Raw genomic sequence first — 21753 nt, forward strand, 5'->3', positions numbered from 1 at the left:
GTATTGTTTTGAATCAATTATAATCATGTAACTGCGTTAAATTTAATATTTTTTGTCAAAATCATGTTACTATATAATAATATTATTTGAATCTTTATAATCACGTGGTTAAAGTTATGTACGTGTCAAATAAAGATTCATTAACTGCATGACTATAAAAACTTAATAATGGTATAGAATATCTAATTGCATATTTTTTTTATTAGAATCAATAAAATTGTGTTAGAACATAATTATAAGAATATAATTGTTTTAATGGAATTGATAAAAATAAAAATATTACAGCTTTATAAGGACTAAAACTGACATTTTGTTTAAAATTTACTACAATAAATATGGTTAAATTATTTCTTGAATTGATATGAAATTAGCAAAAAAAATAGAAAAATGGCTGATTAAAACATAATCAATTTAAATAAATTTTATCTATTAACTCTGGCAAATACATTTTTTCAGTTAATTATTTTCCCATGAAATCAACATTTGGTCAACCAAAAAATGACCGTTGATGGTTCCAGCACTCGCAAATTATGACCGTTGCGAGTTTGACGGGGATTCTACTATGTTTAAATATGCGAGACAAGCCCCTGCTTACTCCACTAATTCATTCCACAAACATCTGAAATCTCTGTTAATCTATCTCGCAAATTATTTCAAGTTCTTGTTTCCTACTTCATTTTGTGTTGCAAATTCAACTTGCTAAATTTTTTTTTCCGCATCTGTTCTTTACTTGAATAAATGGCGGAAACAAAACATGCCCATATCGTTGAAATCCCAGTAGACGAAGAGCGTCAGCAAAAGCTGATCCAGCAGCACCACCCGTTGGCGGAGATTTCTAGAAGCCCCGGTCATTTCTTGCTTCTCAAGCTTTGGCAGAGAGAAGAAGATCTCCACAGCCGTAGGCTAGCCATGAAAGAATCAAGAATGGATTCGATCAAACAAGAAATCTTCCAACTCTGCTGTTTCTTCTTCATTTTTCATGGCTTGTTTTTTACAGTTCTGTTCACATCTTCTTCAGGGGACCGTCAACTGGGTTGTAGAAAGTGGTGGATCCCATGTGTCTTATCTCTGTGCTATTCTGCTGTGATTGTTTTTCTTGTCCAGTTGAAGCTTTGCAGGTACTGGAAGATGGAAGGGCAGTTGCAGAGGGAACGGGCAGAGGGGCGGGGACTGACTCGGTGTATTCAGGAGCTGAGGATGAAAGGAGATAGTTTTGATCTGTGTAAAGAGCCTCAAAATGGGAAGAGAATGAAGAGTTCGAGTGTGGAGATCAAGTGGAGGCCACTTACTTGGTGCACTCGGTATTGTGCGACTGTTTGTCTTGTTTGTTTTACAGGTTTGGCATTTCCAGTATGCAGATTCATGCTTTGTGCTTAATCGTGAGGGTTATCGACCAACTTGGCCATAGTCAAGAATTTTATTGAAACGAGAATTGCCGCTGAAATGTTTTGGAGCCACAAAATTTGCATTTTTATTGCGCAATCACCCAATGTGCAATGTTTTCAACGCGAAATGAAAGGTCGGATGCAGAAAGTATAGCTTTCCTAATTCTGTATCAAAAAATTGCTAAAAATTAGTGGTTAAAACATTCAGGAAGAAGATGGAGCAAATGGGATTAACATATATAGGAAGGAATGAAGCTGTTTTGGTCCGATTTTTATTTTTCCAACTGTTGGATCCAATCTGTGGAGAGACACTGCTGATAAGAGTAGGAGACACTCCACTTGTGTAGTTGTGTTTTGCTAAAAGTCTGCCACATCCATCTTGTGTCCTACATGCGCTAATGACGAGCCTTTTCAGATGAGAAGATAAAATTAAATGTACATGCAAATTCTGCCCCATCAGACCGCCAGACATGCACAATTTTATGTTGTCGTGATCAAGAGTTCCATGAAGTAATAAAATGTCACTTTTCTCATTTTCAGAGTCATCTGTTGTTGGGGAAATTTAAATTCATTTGTTTTTACATGTTTAGGTTGTCCTAGTCTTTAGGAGTGTCAGTGGTGGTACCAGAGTTGGTTGAGTTCCAAGGAAGAAAAAAAAAGAGAAATTGATGGCTTCCGAAAGTTTTGTACATGCAGCCATGATGGTCACTATGATCATTGGAGATGCTCATGGAGAACTTCTTGAGGTCCAAAGAATAATGGACGGTTGTTGTTTCTGGAGTAGCAGAACTAGCAACAAATGTTGTGTTGACAGATGCACAAAAGGCAGAGCTTGAAGGGCTGAAACTAAAGGATCTTAAAGCAAAGAATTATCTCTTCCAAGTTATTGATCGCTCAATCTTGGAAACGATTGTTTGCAGACACGGCCAAGCATATTTGGGATTCCATGAAGAAGAAATACCAAGGTACAGCAAGAGCTAAGAGGCATCAGCTTCAAGCACTTCGTTCAGAGTTCGAAATACTTCGAATGAAGTCGGGAGAATCAGTTATAGACTATTTTTCAAGAATGGTGGCAATCGTTAACAAGATGCGGATCCATGGCGACAAGACTGAGGATGTTCTCATTGTAGAGAAGATTTTTCGATCCTTGACCCCAAAATTTAATTTTGTTGTCTGTGCTATGGAAGAAGCAAATGACGTTGGTTTACTGTCAATTGATGAATTACAAAGTTCTTTCTTAGTTCATGAGCAAAAAATTAACTAGCAAGAAAAAGAAGAACAAGCATTGAAAGCCCTATCAAAATATCACTCCACACCTAGTAAAGCTGATAGAGGAAGAGGAAGAGGTAGAGGTCGATGTAGAAGAGGAAGAAACAACAATGATCGTGGGTAGAGGACGATCAATGATCAAGAGAGTCAATTTCAAGAAAGAGGTAGAGGACGTGGAGGCCACCATCCAACAACTTATAGATCAAAGTCATTAGACAAGTCCAATGTTGAATGTTTCAGATGTCATAGGTATGACCATTATAAATCAGAATGTCAAAGTGTAGATCAAATTAACTTTGTAGAAAAGGAAGAAGAGTTGTCTCTTTTGATGGTGTGTCATGTGAAGGAAAATACTCAACAAAACACGTGGTATTTAGACATTGGTTGCAGCAACCACATGTGTGGAGCAAAGGAGGTGAGATTTTTATCAAAGATGGAGTATGTCAAATTCAAGATGCAATGTTGGGCTTAATTGCTCAAGTTAACATGACCGTGAATCTTATGTTCCCACTAGTTTTACGTATAGTTTTTGTTATGTTAAAACAACCTCGTTTCTTGATATACATTGTTTTTTTATGCCAAATAAATAAATTTATTCACTGCATAGTTGTCGGTAGATAACCAAAAAAATATTCTGATCGATTTTTAAAAAAATTAGCCTTCTTTTACTTTCATTTTTTCCTCTTTAATCTTCACATTTAGAAAAGGAGAATATATGCTACAATATGTGGAATAAATTCGATTTATATTCTATTGTAACTCAAAAATCATATACAAATATTGCGAAAGCATAACAAATCTCTTAAATTTTATTTTAGTATATTTATACATTTTATAAATATGGTTGTATATGGATGTGTCTTGCCGTTAAAGTTGATCTAATAAAAACTCAGATGTCATACAATCGTCACTATTACCCATACAAATGATGACCTCACCCCATGATTATTTGTGACGACGATCGCTTGTGAATATCTCAAATATGAAAAATCAGGAGGACTGATCTTAGATAGAATTGTTTTTGAGAGTGATATTCGATTCATGAAAATGTTTTATATATAAATTATACCGAATCTTATGAAATCATTTTAATTTTATTCATTCAAACAAGACCATGAACTCACATTATTGAAATTTGAAATACAACAATTCAATCGCAACCTAATATGATTGTCACATGATATTCATCCGTCAAACCACTCTATAAATCAAATATCTATCTTCAATTCAAATACATTGATTCAAACACGAATAACAAACCTCATCCATCCCTAACATATTGTACCCAAAGTCATGCGGAAATCGCTCCTCCTAAAGTCAATAATAGAAACAAAAATGGAGGTGTGCCGGGAAAAGAATGATAATAAAACGTGTCAAAATGTATGAACATGAAATTTCAAAGAAAAAGATCGTTGGCCGAATCATCGATGATCGAGGGAGGCTGAGGCCCAAACGGGCCAGCCCAGTTTTCGTCTCTCTTTGAATATATTTTTGAAATGATAAAACACGAATTACTTGTCATGCATAAATTGCCTTCGTTTGCTTATTTCATTATTTTATTTATTATAATAATTTTCATGTCGGCTCTGCTCTCTCACTATTTACAGCTCTAATAAGCACGAGATTTAAAAACTTTGTTTATATTTATTTTTTTCTTACTAATATATATTATTTTCAATTAAACACATCAGACACTTCCAATAATTTTTTTTAATAAAATAATAATAATAATTTATTTGGATATATATGTTTGTTTTTACTCGAATTCGTGTTTATTTTTATGCAAATTGTTCTGGTCAAGTGTAGAGCATATTTCTTGTGGAACGGTCTCATAATCTTTATCTGTGAGACGAGTCAATCTACCTATATTCATAATAAAAAATAATACTTTTTTCATGTATAACCCAAATAAGATATTCGTCTCATAAAATATGACCGATCAGATCATCTCACATAAATTTTTATTTAAAGTGTAAAAACATAATATAAATTCGGGTCAATGTTAACATAAATTTCACAAACATTTAACCTTTCCTTTTAGGAGTGGCAAATCAGGTCACGGCGGTAAGAAAACAACACAAGAGCAGTACAATTACCTGTTTCCATCACTTGAATAAATAGGCACCCCTTCAGTCACATTTTTCTTCCCCCTTCCACGTTTAGCTTTTGCTATACCGACGCCCTACCCCTACCCCTACCCTCCATTCAATTATTACCCCATAAATCTGCCGCCTGCTCGGACTGATACAGTATAGTCTGCTGTGTGTTGGTTGTGGTTGGGTTTTCGCCGCGGTCGTCATCATCGCCGCCGGGAACGATGTCTTCTGGCAGGTACATGGCGTACTCACCGTCTCCATCCGCACCTCACTCTCCACACATCTCCGCGGCTGCCGGGATTCGCTCCGCCTCTGCTATAGTGGAGCAGGAAAAGTAATTTTCGGTTTCCTGCCTGCAGTGCTGTGTTTGTTGTATCAATTGGTTTTTGTTGAATTTTACAGTAGATCTTTCAGAAATATGTGGCTCGATTGCATCCGTGTTTATGTGATTGAGTCGGTGATGTCAGCTCTTGATGGATATTCATTTTCAGACTGTTTCTATATTAAGTAGAATCATGTTTGATAAGCAGTGAGTTTTTCTTATTCTTTTGATATTTGATTATCATCTTCCTTGTATAATTTAGATTTAACTTTGAGATGAGCAAAGAATAAGACTTTATATTTAATCCTATTCCCATGAATCATTTGTGTGGTCATTCGAATAAAGATTGTTATGCAACCGCTGAATCAATTTTTGGGGAAACTGGGAGAAAGAAAAAAGTAGTAGCCATTCCGATAAGAGATTATTTCCTTGGTCAAAGGAACACGTTACTTGATCCATTTGTCTTTTTGCCACATGCTAGGAAATGGGACCAAACCTTTCTCCAGTCTCCCTGGATGCTCCAAAAAACGAAGTCAATTAGAATAAGAATCCATAACATCCATAGTCTTTACATTCAGCAAAATTTTACAAATGAAAAAAACTTAGCAAAGACCTCCGGGGCTGGACCGGGAACATGAATGTCGATTTACTCAACCAGTAATTTGATGCAGGATTTTTCTTCTCCTGTGGTGTTTTTTAATCCTCAAGTGTGAACTGAATCACTTTATTTTTATCCAAGCATAAAAGTTCAAAGCAGATGTTGGTGATTTAATCATTTTTTGGGTCATCTTTTGTTCTTTCTTACATTACTATTGCTAATGCTGACACCTAATGGTTTCCAATTCGTCAGGTATTTATCTGAGTTGTTTGCAGAAAGGAACAAACTCAATCCATTTATGGCTGTGCTACCAAATATCTACCGGTTACTGAATCAAGGTGAGATAAATAATTCCACATGTATCTTTGGTTCAAAAATAATATAGACATCCTTGAACAATCTCATTGCCACCTTAGATATTAGAACGTGTAAAATGGAACACTTTCTGTGTATATGGTTTGAGTACATTTTCTCCTTCATGCCAATACTGGATTGCACCATGTCTCATCAGAGTAACGATTATAAGTACGAAACTAGCTTTTGATAAAAAGGAAAAAATCTCTTTTGGGAAGGGTGTGGGAGATTGTAGATATTACCTTGAGTCTAACTCCAGTGATTCGAATCATGCATAAGAAATTCCTGTTTTTTATCATTTTAAATTTAAATTTAACTTTTACATATAAGATTTACTCATGTTTATTTCAAAGAAGAGCTTGAAAAATAGAGATTTTGACGTCTATTAGGCTTTATGCAGAAGTAACAACTTCTGGTTATCAACAGTAGGACTTAATAAGCTCCTTACCGGTTTGTTTTACTAGTTCAGATTAGAGAGCACATGATCTGTTGTGGAATGTTAATGATAATAATGAAAAATAGTTTATCTTTTGGGTCTATATGCACTGGATGCAACATTTACCGGGGGTGGAGGTCAAAGGTCATCACATTTCATCCATCTTTATCCACGTCTTAAGTACCTAGGAACAACTGTGACCATCAGTTCCAAACTTTGTACTTAGCAATTGGAAAGCTTGGTAGAATCAATATTTCACTAGACATTTCATTTTGACCAATGTCTCTTAATGTCCCTTTCTGAAAAATCAAATAAAAATACCACAAGATCGAGTAAGAACTTTTTTCACCTGAGATTGAGTATAGATCAATATGCTCAATGTTCATCAGTGACCATATAGCTGGTGAATTTTAAGCTCTGACTTTGTGGTCGGAGGCCATTGCATGCGCGGACGGTGATTGTTACGATCTATTTGAAAGACACTAGATTTTATATGGGAATATTGATATCTCAAGTTACTGGGAAGGTAAAAGAACAAGATGAAAGTAAGACCCAAACAGCTAGCATAAAATGATCAGAAAAAAGAAGGATGCATTAGCAATTAAATGATTGAGGGGCAGAGTGGAAAATTTTAGGCACAATTATGATTGAAATGGTTGTATGATTGTGTGATGTGGATGTACAGCTGACCTTATACTTGGTGACACATTCTTATTGTCCTTGTGTTGTTGCACAACCTGTTTATTCTGTACATCCATCCATTGAATTTCTCTCTCCATCCTGCTGATCAAGACATAATAAGGATAAATTATTTAGTACAAACTGGCCTTGATACAACTTCATCGAATTTGCAAAATATACATTGCCTTTTGTTAACTTCATTGCTGGAGTGATTAGAGAATGGAATATCTGGGTGAATACAGTTCATTGCCAAAGTACAACTGCTTCCTAAGGTCTATCGGCTTTTTTGGATTCAACCTTTATTTGTCCATCCCACTTGCCTTAAATTATGTGCATGTATGTGGTATTCAAATAATTCATGGAGCTATCATTGCTGATTGTGTGGTTTTATCAAATTATTATCTGTCGGCTTAGGTTTGTCAATTGTCAGTGCACAAGTATCTATTATTCCGTAAATGCTTTTGCCTGTGATTTCTTTTTGCTGGGATATATTTTTTGAGGCTTGTCTTGGTTCTGGAGGACAGTTAAGACTGACGGATTCCATGCAGTCCAAGCATCTCTAATGCTTTGTTGTTAATTAGTTGGAGTTCTTTATTTTTGTTTTTATTTTTAGTGTTTATTCTGTCGAAAATAGTGTAATGAAATATCCCTGAAATGTAGAATCTGTTGTCTTTAAAACTGTATCTTCTAAAAGTTCTTTTCTTGGATTCTGCTTTAGGGTGCATGATTATAAAGCTTGAAAACAAACAAAAACGGTATACCTGTGTGTAAGACTCTTTGTTAATGTTCTGATAACAGTAAAGATTGTAAGTCTGGACTTTGTATGAGTAAAGTAGTGGGCAAACCTCTTTAGGATGACATTTCCATTCTCGGTCGCCGAAATCAAATGTCAGTTGATTTATGAAGTGATCCTTTCATCTATTCTTTATCCTCTTATTTTTTTCAATCCATGTGAATGTGTCTGAGTGGACTCCTAGGTCCTGGAGGTACCTTTTTGATATTTTACATTATAGAGTCACTAGCTATTCGATTAAATTTTGAACAAGATTTCTGAAAGCCCAGGGGTAAAACTGTGTTCTTTATTGATTTTATTCTCCCTGGTCTATCTATTACCATGAATGGACTACTGATGTCTAATATCTATGATTTGGTCAATTGGAGATTTACTACAGCTTTTAACTTCACTAGATCTCCTTGTCTTTACTGTGGGGAGTAATGATTTTAACTAACCTGTTGACATAGGTCTTGTAAGTCCATATTGTGGTCAGTGCTCACTAATTTCTTAACTAATGCTAACTGGTACATCTTGTTCTTGGAAATTGACCTTTTTGAAGCAGAAATATTGCGTGTATCTGCACTGTTGGGGAATGCATCAGTTTTAGAACAAAGTGGGCTTGAACATGCAAGCCCCCTGGCTTCAGGAGGAATATATTCAAATGGAGGAGCTAATGTGAGCATATGGGCATCACCATTTCAATCAGAAGTATGGATACTGACCGTTAACATAACCATTTACTTGATCTAATTTTTTACTTTTTTAGAAAAGTTAACTTTTAACTTTCACTCTGACTTCGTTATTCCATCTTGGTGCATATAACTTAAAGTTCCCACCGTCTCATGACAGGTGGTTTGAAGCTAGCAATTTCAAGAATGTCGTAGGATTAGCTGAACACATTGATTTTGGAATTTCACAATATTAGTTGGAGTCATTCTGTTGCAGTAATCTGGCATTCGATATGCGACTTATCTTAATAGCTATTGCTAATTGTCTCTGGATTACCTGAAAGGGAGGCCACTTACACAGTGGTTTGATATCCATCCTATTTCGACTCCCAGAAAGATTTTGGCATGCTTATTTTTTTTATTATCCAACATCTTTGTTTGACTTCTAACAGATGCTTAACCTTTCCTCCACTAGCTTGCTATTGGAGCCCTCATTTTTTGTATTACATGATATGCTATTTGAGTGTGTAAGTTCATTTAATATGAATTATCATACTGGGTTGGGTATCCATTAATTTGTTGTTCCATAGTCTACTTCTGCTTGGATGTAAGCATGCATAGGGATGTTCCATCAGTTAAATCTTTAAATTATATATGTTTTTGCAGTTGTGCCTTGTGTGTTTTGAATTTTTGGTTATCTCGGTTCTTATAATATGGAAACATTACATATTTTAATCTATGAGGAATAACAATGTACGCATTCAAAGAAAGGGATCATCTTCTCACCATTTTAGTGTTGGTTCTTACAACATTTGGAGTTATAACTTGCAGATGTCGAGTTTGGTGCTGCCCTCTTCCACACAGAACTGGCTTGGTTCCCAGGGTAGCTCATCAGGTCTTATAGTCAAGCAAACCATACGTGTTGATGTTCCAGTGGATCAATATCCTAATGTACCATTCATTTCTCTTCCTCTAAATGGTGTTCTTATATCTCTGATTTTTAGGCATATTTTGTCACTTGATATAATGTCTTCTATTGCAGTTCAATTTTGTCGGTCGTCTCCTTGGCCCAAGAGGGAACTCTTTGAAGCGAGTTGAAGCAACTACTGATTGTCGCGTTCTGATCAGAGGCCGTGGCAGCATAAAGGATCCCGTGAGGGTAATTTTGGTTATGTTTTTTTCCCTTGTACATGTGTTTTCATCCTGTCTGATTTGTCTGCCAAAGAGTGTATTGATTCAGTAACTTAATTTTTTATAGAACAACTTCTTATATGCTGCTTGACGATGAATTTCGTCTTTCGAAATATCATTCATCTTTTTAGTTTAACCCACAGCATATTTTTTGTTTTGTTTAGTCAAAATTTGAGTATTGAGCTTTGATTCATGTTAATCGTAGCTATATTGCACTTTGCATCTTTCTCCGTGAGCTATTTTGTTTGCAATTAGCTTAAGTAACATTTTTCGACACTTTGATCTGAAGGAAGAGGCAATGAGGGGAAAACCAGGATATGAGCATCTTAACGAACCTCTTCACATACTTGTCGAGGCAGAACTTCCAGTTGAGATAATAGATGCGCGTCTGATGCAGGCACGTGAGATACTAGAAGATTTGCTTAAGCCAATGGTAACTTACATCCACTTTCCAAGCACTAGATATGGGATTTAGTTCTTTATCTGTATGTATTTGTCCTGGATTCATCATGACTTAATGCAGGATGAATCTCAAGATTTTTATAAGAAGCAGCAGCTACGAGAACTTGCAATGCTCAACGGCACACTTCGGGAGGAAGGCTCTCAAATGTCTGGTTCTGTATCCCCCTTCAACAGCAGCCTTGGAATGAAAAGGGCAAAAACTCGGGGGTAACCTTTGGTTGCATAAAGTTTGTTAATGCTGAAAAATCAGCAGTTCCCTTGCCAAAAGTGTGCTTACCTTATGCCTCTGGCAGTCATGACGGCACTGGCATGTGCTTTTCTTATACCCGGGGTTCGATATAATATCAATATATTATTGTTCTAGTGGATCTTTAATCGAGGGGCTTGAGTATGTATGTTGCGTAGGCAGTTTGGTCAGAGTATTCCTCTGCTCAAATATTGTCATATTGTTTCATTTATTGTATGCTTGTGACTTGAGTTTTGAAAATATGGAATTTGTGGGGAGTTGATTGTGCTGTATTTGATAAATTAAGGCCAGTATTAGTTGTTGCAACACTGACCAGGAGTGGATTGAAATTGTTTCCAAAGAGAATCAAGTGGATTAATGTACTACAGTTATTCTGGTACCTGTATCATCTTTTTTGTTTGGGAGCAAGTATCTGTATTATCTTTTGTTATATAATACATTGCATTTTAGCAACCATTTACTAGTTTATTTCTACTTATTCACAAAGGTTGGAGTGCCCATGACTCTATGTCGAGTAATGCCATACTCAAGCCGATTCCATTAGTAATTTAACTATTCAAAATGTTGGAATTTTCTCGGAAAACTCAGAATGACTCGGCATGATTAAAAAAAGAAGAAGACGGTACGAGATGTAAATTGAATTTAAATATAAATATAAGATTTGAATAATAAACAAACAAGAAATTCGAATAGTTAAACAAAATATTCGAGTTGGGCTCTGTCTTTGACTGCTCTTATGTTCATGTTCAACAGCCGTATAGGATTCATGCTCTTGTTTGTGGTAAAAAAAAAATTGTGGAATAAAAGTAGAAAACATAAGATAAAGACAAGTAATGTAATCATAACTAAAATTACAGTCTATTTGCAGAATACGTTAGGAACTCAGGAGCAAAAGGAACACACCACAATTTTGTCCTCAAACTTTATACCAACATATATTACTGAGAGAGCAAAAATAGGTTTATTCTTCATAGGGGATAAAACAATGTCCAATGCTCAACGGATATGGCGGCAGAGATGAGATTTTACGTTCAAGATTTTTCTTCCTCTTCTTCTTCATCGTCAAAATCTGCGATCCCAAGTCCTGATCGATCCGACCCGACCAAACTCATGCCAAAAAAAAATTACTTCTGACGGTATATATGGACCTGATCGATCCGTTTCACAGATATAAACTCATGAGACCATCTCATATAAGACATATTGATTAATTATACCTTTGTTGTTTAGATTTTAAACTTGGATAATTATATATTTTATTTATTTACACATTTAAGATTTCTGAAATTTAAAATTATATTATTATTTTATCTTATATAACATTTTTCCGGTCTGACCGTTCAGTTGAACCGATTTCAACCGATGAAACCGTATTTTTAAGATAGACCGGTTCAATCACCAGTCCGATTATGAAAACATCGATTCCATCCAAACTCTATTTTAAGCGAATTTTCATATATTAAATTTATCAATCTTTTAAAAGAAACTAAATTGTTATTATTATTTGTCATTAAATTAGTTAAGTAAACTAAGTATTGGAAGCCCATGATTGAAGACCAGCCTATACATTGGTCCATCAAGCTAAAGCCCAATATCTATTGATAAGATTTGAAGTTGTTAAAATGGTTGTAACCGTAAAACAGAAATTGTTAGATACGTGTCAAGATCTGTTTTACTTCATTTGTGTATTTATTCTTAGTGTCATCTTTGAAATCAATACACGTGAATTATGAAATTCATCTGTCATTTTGTTTATTCCTTCTTTGTTTTCTAACTTGGTATCAGAGCCTTTAATGGCTACCACCTCTGTTTCAGTTGACAATCTCATTCAAATCCTAATTACAATGTCTTTCTCATCAATCCAGCCAACCAAATCAATTCTGTAAAACTCAGTGATGATAACTATCTTCTATGGAATATTCAAATCCTTGCAGGAATTCGGGGCCTTGGTCTCGAAGTTTTATCATGGAAAACCCTTTGTACCATCACCATCTCTGGAGGATAACTTAACCATTTACACAAAGCAATTTATGGGTTGAAACAAACTCCTCGGGCGTGGTTTGATCGTCTCTGAAGTGCATTATTAACCATGTGATTTGTTGCTTCCAAAGCTGATGCTTCATTGTTTATCAAACTTGCTTCTGATTATGTTCTTTATGTTCTTGTATATGTTGACGATATATTAATAACAGGAAGTCATCTTGATCACATCAACGAGTTAATTCGGCAGCTGGATACTCAATTCTCTCTTAAAGATCTTGGTGATCTTTCATATTTTTTAGGCATTGAAGTTCTTTATCCAACTGATCATTCTTTGTTCCTTCATCAAACAAAGTATGCTCGAGAATTACTTGCCAAAACTAAGATGAGTGATGCAAAAGCTTTACCAACTCCGATGTCCAGGGGAGTTAAGTTATCCTCCAGAGACGGTGATGCTTTTGAAGATGTCACACTATATCGAAGCACAGTTGGGGCACTTCAGTATTTAACAATCACCCGACCAGACATTGCATATAGCGTCAACAAAGTCTGTCAATTTATGCAAGCTCCTCTCCATACACACTGGAAAGCTGTCAAACGCATACTTCGGTATATCAACGACACTCTTGGCTTTGGTATTAGTTTGGATTCTGCATCGTCTTTTAATTTGAAAGGTTATTGTGATACCGATTGGGCCAATGATCCTGACGATAGAAGGTCTGTTTCTGGTTTTTGCTGGTTTCTTGGGAATTCTCCCATCTCCTGGAGCTCCAAGAAACAAACGGTTGTTTCTCGTTCAAGTACCGAAGTCGAATATCGAAGTTTGGCCAATGCCACTTTTGAATCATTATGGATTAAGTGTCTTCTATCAGAATTACATGTCACTTCATCACATCAACCTATTCTATGGTGTGATAATCTGAGCACTATCGCATTAAGTGCTAATCCTGTTATTCATGCTCGCACTAAGCATCTTGAGTTGGATCTCCATTTTGTAAGGAAAAAAGTTTTAGCTAAGTCTCTGAATGTTCGGCATGTCTCCTCGATTGATCAAACTGCTGACATTCTCACTAAGGCTCTAACAGCAGCTGTCTTTGTTCGTTTACGATCCAAGCTTCGAGTGGTTTGCTCACCCCTGCTCAGCTTGAGGGGCCAAGTTAAGTAAATTAAAGTATTGGAAGCCCATGATTGAAGACCAGCCCATACATTGGCCCATCAAGCTAAAGCCCAATATCTATTGATAAGATTTGAAGTTGTTAAAATGGTTGTAACCATAAAACAGAAATTGTTAGATATATGTCGAGATCTGTTTTACTTCATTTGTGTATTTATTCTCAGTGTCATCTTTGAAATCAATACACATGAATTATGGAATTCATCTGTTATTTTGTTTTTTCCTTTTTTGTTTTCTAACTAAATTAATGGATCCTTGTCATTCTTCAATATATTTTACTTTATCCTTGATCTACATGTAACACGACAAGACATAATCAAATTAGGAACACGATTAATTTTAGTCAAACGTTATTTACCTTAATAACGGTGGGATTAAGCTGTTGTAAACTGTGTATTGAAGAAGTCCGTAACTCCGTAACCTACCAAAACTACCCCAACGGACTCTTCCCGTATCATCTATTCCTCTCGTAAATTCCGAGAGACAAAAAAGAAGTCATAATTAATTGGTATAATAATTTTGCCGACATACTTCTCACGTGTGTTCACTTTCTAATTATTATGTTTTGCGTCACATATTGTTTAAAAAATCATTATAGAAATAATTTGTCAAAAATATTTAAATATATTTTTTTAAACGTAAAACAAAAAATATATTTAAAAGAAATCATTTATAATAATAATACTAACCCGTTAATAAATAAATAAATAAATAAATAAGAAATGTTAATATAAAATATTGAAAAGATTTGACACGTGTGATCTGGAACACTTCCCCGCTTTGGGTAAAAATAAGTGGGTCAAGCCAGGAAAAACACATCCCTAATCTGTAGCTCCCGTAGCATACAACCCACCCCGCCTCCGTTGGATCGGAGGGTACAAAACTGGAGCCCGCTGTTAAATTTTTTAAGTCACCGGTTTATATCCGCGGTCGAGAGATTTATTATTAATCGATTAAAATCTCGTATCAAATTTGAGATATGCTTTTATATATATATATATGTTGTCTTATGTGAGATGGTTTACATGTTAATTCTGCTCGCATTTAATATAATAAGTAATATTTTTGAAAAAAAAATAATATTTTTCATCAATTTTATAAAATTGATTGATGATATTGTTTTCGTTTGTTTTTGAAATAAATTGTTAAATTATATTATTTTAAAAAATATTATTAAATTAGAAGATACCGTACGCATAAATTTTAGTGTGGGGAAAAAAAGATACTAGAAATGACCTTTTCCAGTGGAAACGAAGCATACGACACGTAAGAGAATATAAGGAACAACTGGTTGTCAAATAAGCGGAGGGAGGAACCTTCAGATTTTGGTTGAGTGTCGAGATAGAAAATATAACAGAACAGGAAAGAAAAATCTATACACAAAACTCAAAAGCATTTATACGCTACACATCTCTATATCTTGTACAAATATATATATAGAGAGAAATAATTAGAGTCAGATCTTTGGTTTGGATCTCAGTCGCGGCAAATTTTTCGGGGAATTTTGTATTTTTTGGAGAAAACTCTCGTCTTCCAAGATTTTTGGTCGTGCATTGCGTGATTTTGATTCTTCATTGAATAAGTGCGAGGAAAATCTATGCGATAGGCGTTCGAGGATTGCGATCCAGCTGCTGTCGATTGTCCGAGGTTTATTCGTAAGTTGCTCTTCGCTTTTCTTCTATCGTTATATCGTGATAGCTTTGGCGTGAATTGATTTATGCAATGGAATTGTAATGTTTTATTTTGCTGTTTTCAGAATTTTTTTAATGTTTTTGGATTAAACGTCGGGTGAGATCCGGGGAATTTAATGACATTGTTGAAGTTTAAGTTTATGGAGATTTTAGGTGTCGTAGATGGGAGAAATTACTGTTTCCGTGATCTGATTTACGGAATAGTTTATGTCCTTCACTAAGGCAATTTTATCAAATGTTTCCGTTGTGTCGGCTCAACAGTTGATTAGTGCATTTTGAGCTGAAAATGCAGAAAAAGTATTTGAGCATGAAGTTTTCTCATGGAACTGGATTTTACGGATTGGAATAGCTTGTTCTCTACGTAGCGGACCATGAAATTGCTTATGAAATTGTGGTAGTCAGTTTGAAATGTAAATTTTCCAGATCTGGTGTGAATTGCTGTCAAAATTTACATTAGTTGTTTGTTAGAAAATTTTGAGATTTCTCTATGAATTCGCGGGAAATATCCGAGGAAGCAAAGAAAGGAAGGAAAGCGCTCCCGTGCTTACCATCTTGAACCTATCAGGACATATGCACAAAAAATTTCTGTCTTTTCACGATTCAATATTTGGAATTTGGATTATTCTCTTTCCTTATAAATGATACTTTCACGCATTTTTTTATTCATGAAAGTATGTGTTACATATCCACTGATTATGTTGAAGATGCAGTGCTGCTTGAGTTTTGGTGGTCCTTTACCAATAATTTTTGAACATTGAGGATCAAGCTTTTTTTCCCTTCTGCACCGGCATTTTCTTCTGCACCCAGCTGATATGTCAGGTGTGTGCTTGTTAGCTACTCTTCATTAAATGATTTATTTACACCATCAATACTCGGCCATGGTGCTTTCATATTATAAACGGGCTTCTGAATCATTCTCACCCCAAACATCATTGTTTGATATGTTAGGCTTTGAAGTACTGGAGCTGAATGATGAAATGAATAATCGGAAATCAGATTATGAAAATTCTGAAGATGAAAGAAGGAGATCAAAAAACGGGCCTCTAAAGAAGAAAGCTATAAACGCTTCAAACAAGCTTACACATTCTCTCAAAAAAAGAGGGAAAAGGAAAGTTGATTTTAGAGTGTCTTCCGTTTCCATTGAGGATGTACGGGACGCAAGAGAGGAGAGTACTGTCTGTGAACTGCGTCAAAAGCTACTTGATAAGGATTTATTACCAGTTAGACTTGATGATTACCATACTTTGCTGAGGTGAGTCTTTTTTAGCTTTTCTGGTCATCGGCTCCCATCTTCTTTGCACATTGTAATTTTCACGCGAATATGTTTGATTGTGATATACTGCAATTAAAGGGGCTTCAAACTAAAGCAATTGACTCATAAATAAATTGTAACACTTTTATAGACTGTAACGTTATAAATTTTTCGTCACTGTTTTCTTTCCTATGTAGTTAGCAAGTTAATTTCCTTGTCGTTGGAGAAACTATGAAAAGAAAAATAAACACGAGTTTTCAACGTTTCTTTTGATGCTTGAAGTTAAGTTGACTCTTGAATGTGTCGGTTTAATGAGCATACTAGTTTCTATCTCTTGTAAATTCTGAAGAAGCTTCCAAGAGGTGGGTGTGATCGTTGTAAGATGGGGTGTCCTTTTCCTGGATTCTAAAATCTTCCCTTTTAGAACAAAGATAATAGATAGACGAAAATTCTCCGTCTCTCATGTCCTTAATTTAATGGAATCCTAGCTTGTTCTATGTTTTTCTGCAATGATGCTTATTGATTTACTCTGACTTTACTAACCCTGATTTCTAGGTTTTTAAAAGCTAGAGACTTCAACATTGACAAGACAACTAAAATGTGGGAAGAAATGCTTAACTGGAGGAAAAAATTTGGAGCCGACACAATACTGGAGGTAAATGTATAGCACACAGTAAACTAGGAGACGGAGTTTTAATTTTTGTTTTCATTCCCCAATTTGATCCTGTGCTTGCCATGTGATCGTGATTACCCTATGGAACTCTGATTTTTTAACAGAGTGTCTTTGTGATTATAGCACTATGCTGTCATATGTTACATTGTTACCCACCAACTACTGGCTTTCAGGACTTTGAATTCGAGGAGCTGGATGAAGTCTTGCAATATTATCCCCAAGGATATCATGGAGTCGATAGAGAAGGAAGACCTGTTTACATTGAAAGGCTTGGAAAAGCTCACCCTAGCAAACTGATGCGCATCACTTCAATTGAACGATACTTGAAATATCATGTTCAGGAATTTGAAAGGGCTATATATGAGAAGTTCCAAGCTTGTTCCATTGCTGAAAAGAGAAGAATCTGTTCAACAACTACAGTTTTGGACGTACATGGCCTGGTTTGTCGATTTAACCTTCAAATTTAAGAATTTTGATGTTAGTTTATACTTTACTTTGAATTACTCATGTGTCAGCTGAATAAAATATTTCCTTCAGTTTGTAGGGTCCAAAATTATTTTTTTAGCCTCAGGATTATTTGTCATTGTTATTAGATTGTTAACCTGTTGATTGTCCCAAAATACTGAAATTTCTATGGATTTCTTTTTGTTAATAATGAAAGTGCTTTGAGTATATGGTGATTCATTTAAAATAATTTCATGGATGGTGACTCTAGGGGGTTAAAAATTTCACACAGACTGCAGCCAGTCTATTAGCAGCCATGGCAAAGATTGACAACAGTTACTATCCAGAGGTACTTTTGTTCTCTGAAGTCTATTTTGTTTCAAATCAGAAACATCTTTGTCAGACATCAGTAATGATCTATTTGATTTGTGTGTGCCCAACTTTTTGCAGACACTACATTGCATGTATATTGTTAATGCTGGACCAGGCTTCAAGAAGGTTCTTTGGCCTGCTGCACAGAAGTTTTTGGATGCTAAAACTATTGCAAAGATCCGCGTAAAGGATATGCGTAGTTTGTTCAAACATTACTGTCTATTTTCTTTTTACTGCAATTCCATTTAATTGCATGTATTTGTTCACTTTGTAACAGGTTTTGGACCCTAAATCTACATGGAAACTACTGGAAATCATCGACCCTAGGTTTACTTGACTCTGTTTCTACCTCAAATATGACTTCCAATAAAAAAATATCATATGCATCTTTCTTTCTTTTTTTAAAAAAATTTACAGCCAGTTACCTGACTTTTTGGGTGGATCATGCATTTGCAATGTTGAGGGAGGTTGCCTGAGGTCTAATAAGGGTCCTTGGAATGATCCTGAAGTAATGAAGGTAGATTTACCCCCTTGTCGTTCTTGAACTTGTGACTTACTTTCTTTTGCAAGGTAGTTCGACTGTCTATTTCTAGCTTGTATATAATGCAGAAGCATCTGTGGGAAGGCAGATATCTCAATTAGCAAATGACCAACAGAAAATTCACTCATGCAGTAGGACCCGATCGCTGAAGGTAATAAATGCAACAAATTTGAATTTGGTTCAAGTAAAAACTCCACAATTTACCGATACTGACTGTCTAATTATCAGGGGAGAAGCAGTAATACACACATATTTGAATCAGGATCACTTGCTGAGGATCCTTGTTCTCCATCTAGACACGCGGGACCCTTGTCCCCAAGACTGGACCCTGTTCATGAAGAGGTGAGTTTGATTACGGGAAACTTAAAATTATTAATTTGTTATGATGTTTCCTTGTTTTTTATGTATACTTGTTCCTGCTCCACCAACGTCCTTATCATGTGATGTATGGCATGTTTCTCCTATACGCTTGTCACTATCGCACTGGTGGATTGTCCGTGTGTAGTTGCTTGCATTTTTACTCACGTGGATGAAAAATTCTGATTGGTGTAGGCCAGTACATCCGATCCTTGTATCTACTATAGCTGTGATGATTGTTTTAGTTCAGCAGATAAAGATAGTGACCATGAACAAGGAGGGGAAAACAAGTTTTTCAATATTGACCGTGTTGGATATTCAAATGGCCATGCAAGACCAAATATTGAAGGTCTGTGTTTTTACAATATTATCATACTGGTTTTAAATTACTGTAATTTGATGTATGATATTATTGCTTGGACATTTTTGAAAATGTTCAGTTGGACCGACCATGCATTTTGGCATAGTTGTTGCATCCATGCTTAAGCCTCTTTTTTCCTTCCATATTTAACACGATACAATTGTTCTACCTTGATGATGTGAGTGGGTAAAGAAATCCAATGTTGATAAAGTTGGTTGATAATTCCATATTTTAAGAACATTATTCCATACGATACCCCGTTTCCTGATTGTATTAGGTACTCCAGTCATGAATTGGTTGGAGGCTATCCAAGAGAAAATTCTGAAGAGAAGTTTCCGGTGTATGACGAAAACATTAATATCCATCATCATCAAGCTTTTTTCAGTTGCTCGGGATGCGCCCGTCGAATATTGGAGGAGACAGACATACATACATCCATCCCATATGTTGGAAAATGAACCAGAACCAATTGCTGAGTCGACCATTGGTACGGAAACTGTTAATGAAGAGGATAGGTTCATTCCATGTGTCCAACGTCTTCAAAGACTGGAAAATTTGTTGGAGCAGATCAACAAGAAGCCTGCTGAAATTCCACAAGACAAGGAGCAAATGCTTGAACAATCGCTGGATCGGATCAAATCTGTCGAAGTTGACCTTGAAAAGACAAAGCGGGTAAAGGTCATGCTTTATTTACTGAAAGATTCTAGAATAAACGAATTGACCCATTCTTGTGTTTGTTCCAGTTAATACAAGCTACAGTGATAAAACAGCTCGAGATTACCGAGTTGCTGGAGAATATACGGGAAACCAGATTCCACGTAAGTAATTTGTCCAAGCAGAGTAAACTTTTAATCATCATTCTCGATCCCTGTCCCCTCCCTCCTCCCATCATCACATGTTCAAGGATACATCTATTTTTCCTTTCTCTTGTCTTTTAGTACGTTTAAACTTCTGTCATTGCCAAATCATCTTTAAGCAATATTGAACTTTCATTTCGCAGAGGCGCAGATTGTTCTGTTAAGTTGGCCAGATATGAATTCAACTCCACAGCAGGTAGCCATATTTTGGCATTAAGAACCATAGCTCATTTGTGCGAGGACCTGGAAATAGCACCTTCTTACATTTTTCCTGCCTGAGGTGTCTTTTTCCACACCGTTGCAACGTAGCTAAGCTGAAGAAAATCTTTACACACATCATTACTTTTATTAGTAAAGAATCAATAATTTGTTTTCAGTTGCATGCCCTTGGGCCATGCACATGGTACTGTATAGTGAGCATAGTCCGATGTAAATAAACTCTTGAAATGAGTAAAGAAATATTTATTGGGATATGGGTAGAGGTTGAAAGACTTGATTTTAGTTTCTTTTCTGTAATGTTGATGGAATCATATTACACCATTCATTTGTTTACGTTGACCTAGTGCAATCAGGCCTTTCTTGGAGTTCTTCAATTCATGTTCGTTGGAATTTTATGCTTTTTTGTTACCTTCTTCAGGCATGAACCTCTTAGGTTTTGTTGATTGTGCCTTTTGTGCAATGTTGCAAGTATCGTTTCAATTCTGGTAACTTTTTATTGACATCGTTTCGTGTTTGAACTTGTATTGTTTCGTGTGTTGATTATATTTTACTCTTATGTTTTATGACGGACTCGTTATCACTTGTCAGTATTCAATGGGTAGAGGATGTTAATGTCAAGTATTTAGAGCTAAAGCCCGGTTCTGAAGTCATGATTGAAATTCGAAAGCTGAAGCACCGGTCGAGGAACTAATAAGAAAAATCTCATTTCTTTAAATCGGGGTTGGGTTCTGATTGAACTATTAACGATAATAGTTTTTTATTTAAATTCTCTTCGTATAGAAACAGCTCATCTATTCGAGTTGAATTTTGTAATGTTCTTCAAATCTTAGATTAAAAACATTACGCCGGGGTTATTTATGGAAGAAAAAAAAACTGGGTGCGTAGGGAAATCAGATTCGGTTCAAGTAGATTGAATTCTGTTGTGTTGGAAACTTGGATCGATTTACAAGGTTACTCTTCCTGGAACCTGCTGGCACCAGCCCATTAAAGAAAAGTAGCAAGCCTTTTTGGTCGGAAACTACCAATTCCATCTTACCTATAACAAATAAAGAGTGAGTAAATAACCTACTCATAATTAGCTGACATCATTAATTTGCGTAGAATATTCTATTTATATAGTTAGATGGAAAGATAATTTTACAGTTATCATTAATTCATAATTTCACCTGTTGCATACGAACAAAGTCTTGGCAGAATTAATGTTTGTGTTTTCTGCAATTTTACAAAGATTTTATTATATTTAATAATTTAAAATATGCCATTTAATTTATCTAGCTTGTGGTGCACTTCAATATATTTTAAATCAAGTTGTTGATGGTATCAAGGGAATTAGAAAAAAACATGCATT

The 21753-nt window shown here is 35.5% G+C and overlaps 3 protein-coding genes across 4 annotated transcripts; all 3 read left to right on the forward strand.

The window, feature by feature from the left end:
• Window positions 1-591: 591 nt before the first annotated feature.
• LOC140828960 (uncharacterized) lies at window positions 592-1993 on the forward strand. Of its 2 annotated transcripts, XM_073191857.1 has the most exons (3): window positions 592-1519; window positions 1594-1895; window positions 1976-1993. In XM_073191857.1, exon 1 carries the CDS (start codon window positions 739-741, stop codon window positions 1375-1377), a length of 639 nt encoding a protein of 212 aa, XP_073047958.1. In that variant the 5' UTR covers window positions 592-738; the 3' UTR covers window positions 1378-1519; window positions 1594-1895; window positions 1976-1993. The 2 variants fall into 2 exon arrangements, with proteins under 2 accessions (XP_073047958.1, XP_073047957.1); XM_073191856.1 differs by lacking the exon at window positions 1976-1993 and having other exon boundaries at window positions 1594-1918.
• Window positions 1994-4778: 2785 nt separating this feature from the next.
• Window positions 4779-10863, forward strand: LOC140828959 (KH domain-containing protein At5g56140-like). The gene is made up of 7 exons (XM_073191854.1): window positions 4779-5084; window positions 5923-6008; window positions 8479-8624; window positions 9416-9535; window positions 9627-9743; window positions 10065-10208; window positions 10299-10863. Exons 1-7 carry the CDS (start codon window positions 4972-4974, stop codon window positions 10446-10448), a joined length of 876 nt encoding a protein of 291 aa, XP_073047955.1. The 5' UTR covers window positions 4779-4971; the 3' UTR covers window positions 10449-10863.
• A 4046-nt stretch (window positions 10864-14909) lies between these two features.
• Window positions 14910-20742, forward strand: LOC140828963 (phosphatidylinositol/phosphatidylcholine transfer protein SFH13-like). The gene is made up of 15 exons (XM_073191859.1): window positions 14910-15293; window positions 16040-16148; window positions 16278-16581; window positions 17137-17236; window positions 17428-17694; window positions 17970-18047; window positions 18149-18253; window positions 18348-18397; window positions 18488-18587; window positions 18664-18762; window positions 18840-18953; window positions 19164-19317; window positions 19607-20001; window positions 20073-20147; window positions 20330-20742. Exons 2-15 carry the CDS (start codon window positions 16142-16144, stop codon window positions 20348-20350), a joined length of 1869 nt encoding a protein of 622 aa, XP_073047960.1. The 5' UTR covers window positions 14910-15293; window positions 16040-16141; the 3' UTR covers window positions 20351-20742.
• The last annotated feature ends 1011 nt before the right edge of the window (window positions 20743-21753 follow it).

The sequence above is a fragment of the Primulina eburnea genome, chromosome 4, assembly GCF_022965805.1.
Source record: "Primulina eburnea isolate SZY01 chromosome 4, ASM2296580v1, whole genome shotgun sequence".
NCBI lineage: Eukaryota > Viridiplantae > Streptophyta > Magnoliopsida > Lamiales > Gesneriaceae > Primulina > Primulina eburnea.

Bases quoted from the DNA above. Each gene is read 5' to 3' on its own strand.
- LOC140828959 (XM_073191854.1), top strand. From the start codon at position 4,972: ATGTCTTCTGGCAGGTACATGGCGTACTCACCGTCTCCATCCGCACCT. The intron at 6,009-8,478 runs GTGAGATAAATA...TTTTTGAAGCAG, and splicing joins CTACCGGTTACTGAATCAAG to AAATATTGCGTGTATCTGCA. The intron at 9,744-10,064 runs GTAATTTTGGTT...TTTGATCTGAAG, and splicing joins GCATAAAGGATCCCGTGAGG to GAAGAGGCAATGAGGGGAAA.
- LOC140828960 (XM_073191857.1), top strand. From the start codon at position 739: ATGGCGGAAACAAAACATGCCCATATCGTTGAAATCCCAGTAGACGAA.
- LOC140828963 (XM_073191859.1), top strand. The intron at 18,954-19,163 runs GTGAGTTTGATT...TGATTGGTGTAG, and splicing joins TGGACCCTGTTCATGAAGAG to GCCAGTACATCCGATCCTTG. The intron at 19,318-19,606 runs GTCTGTGTTTTT...TGATTGTATTAG, and splicing joins TGCAAGACCAAATATTGAAG to GTACTCCAGTCATGAATTGG.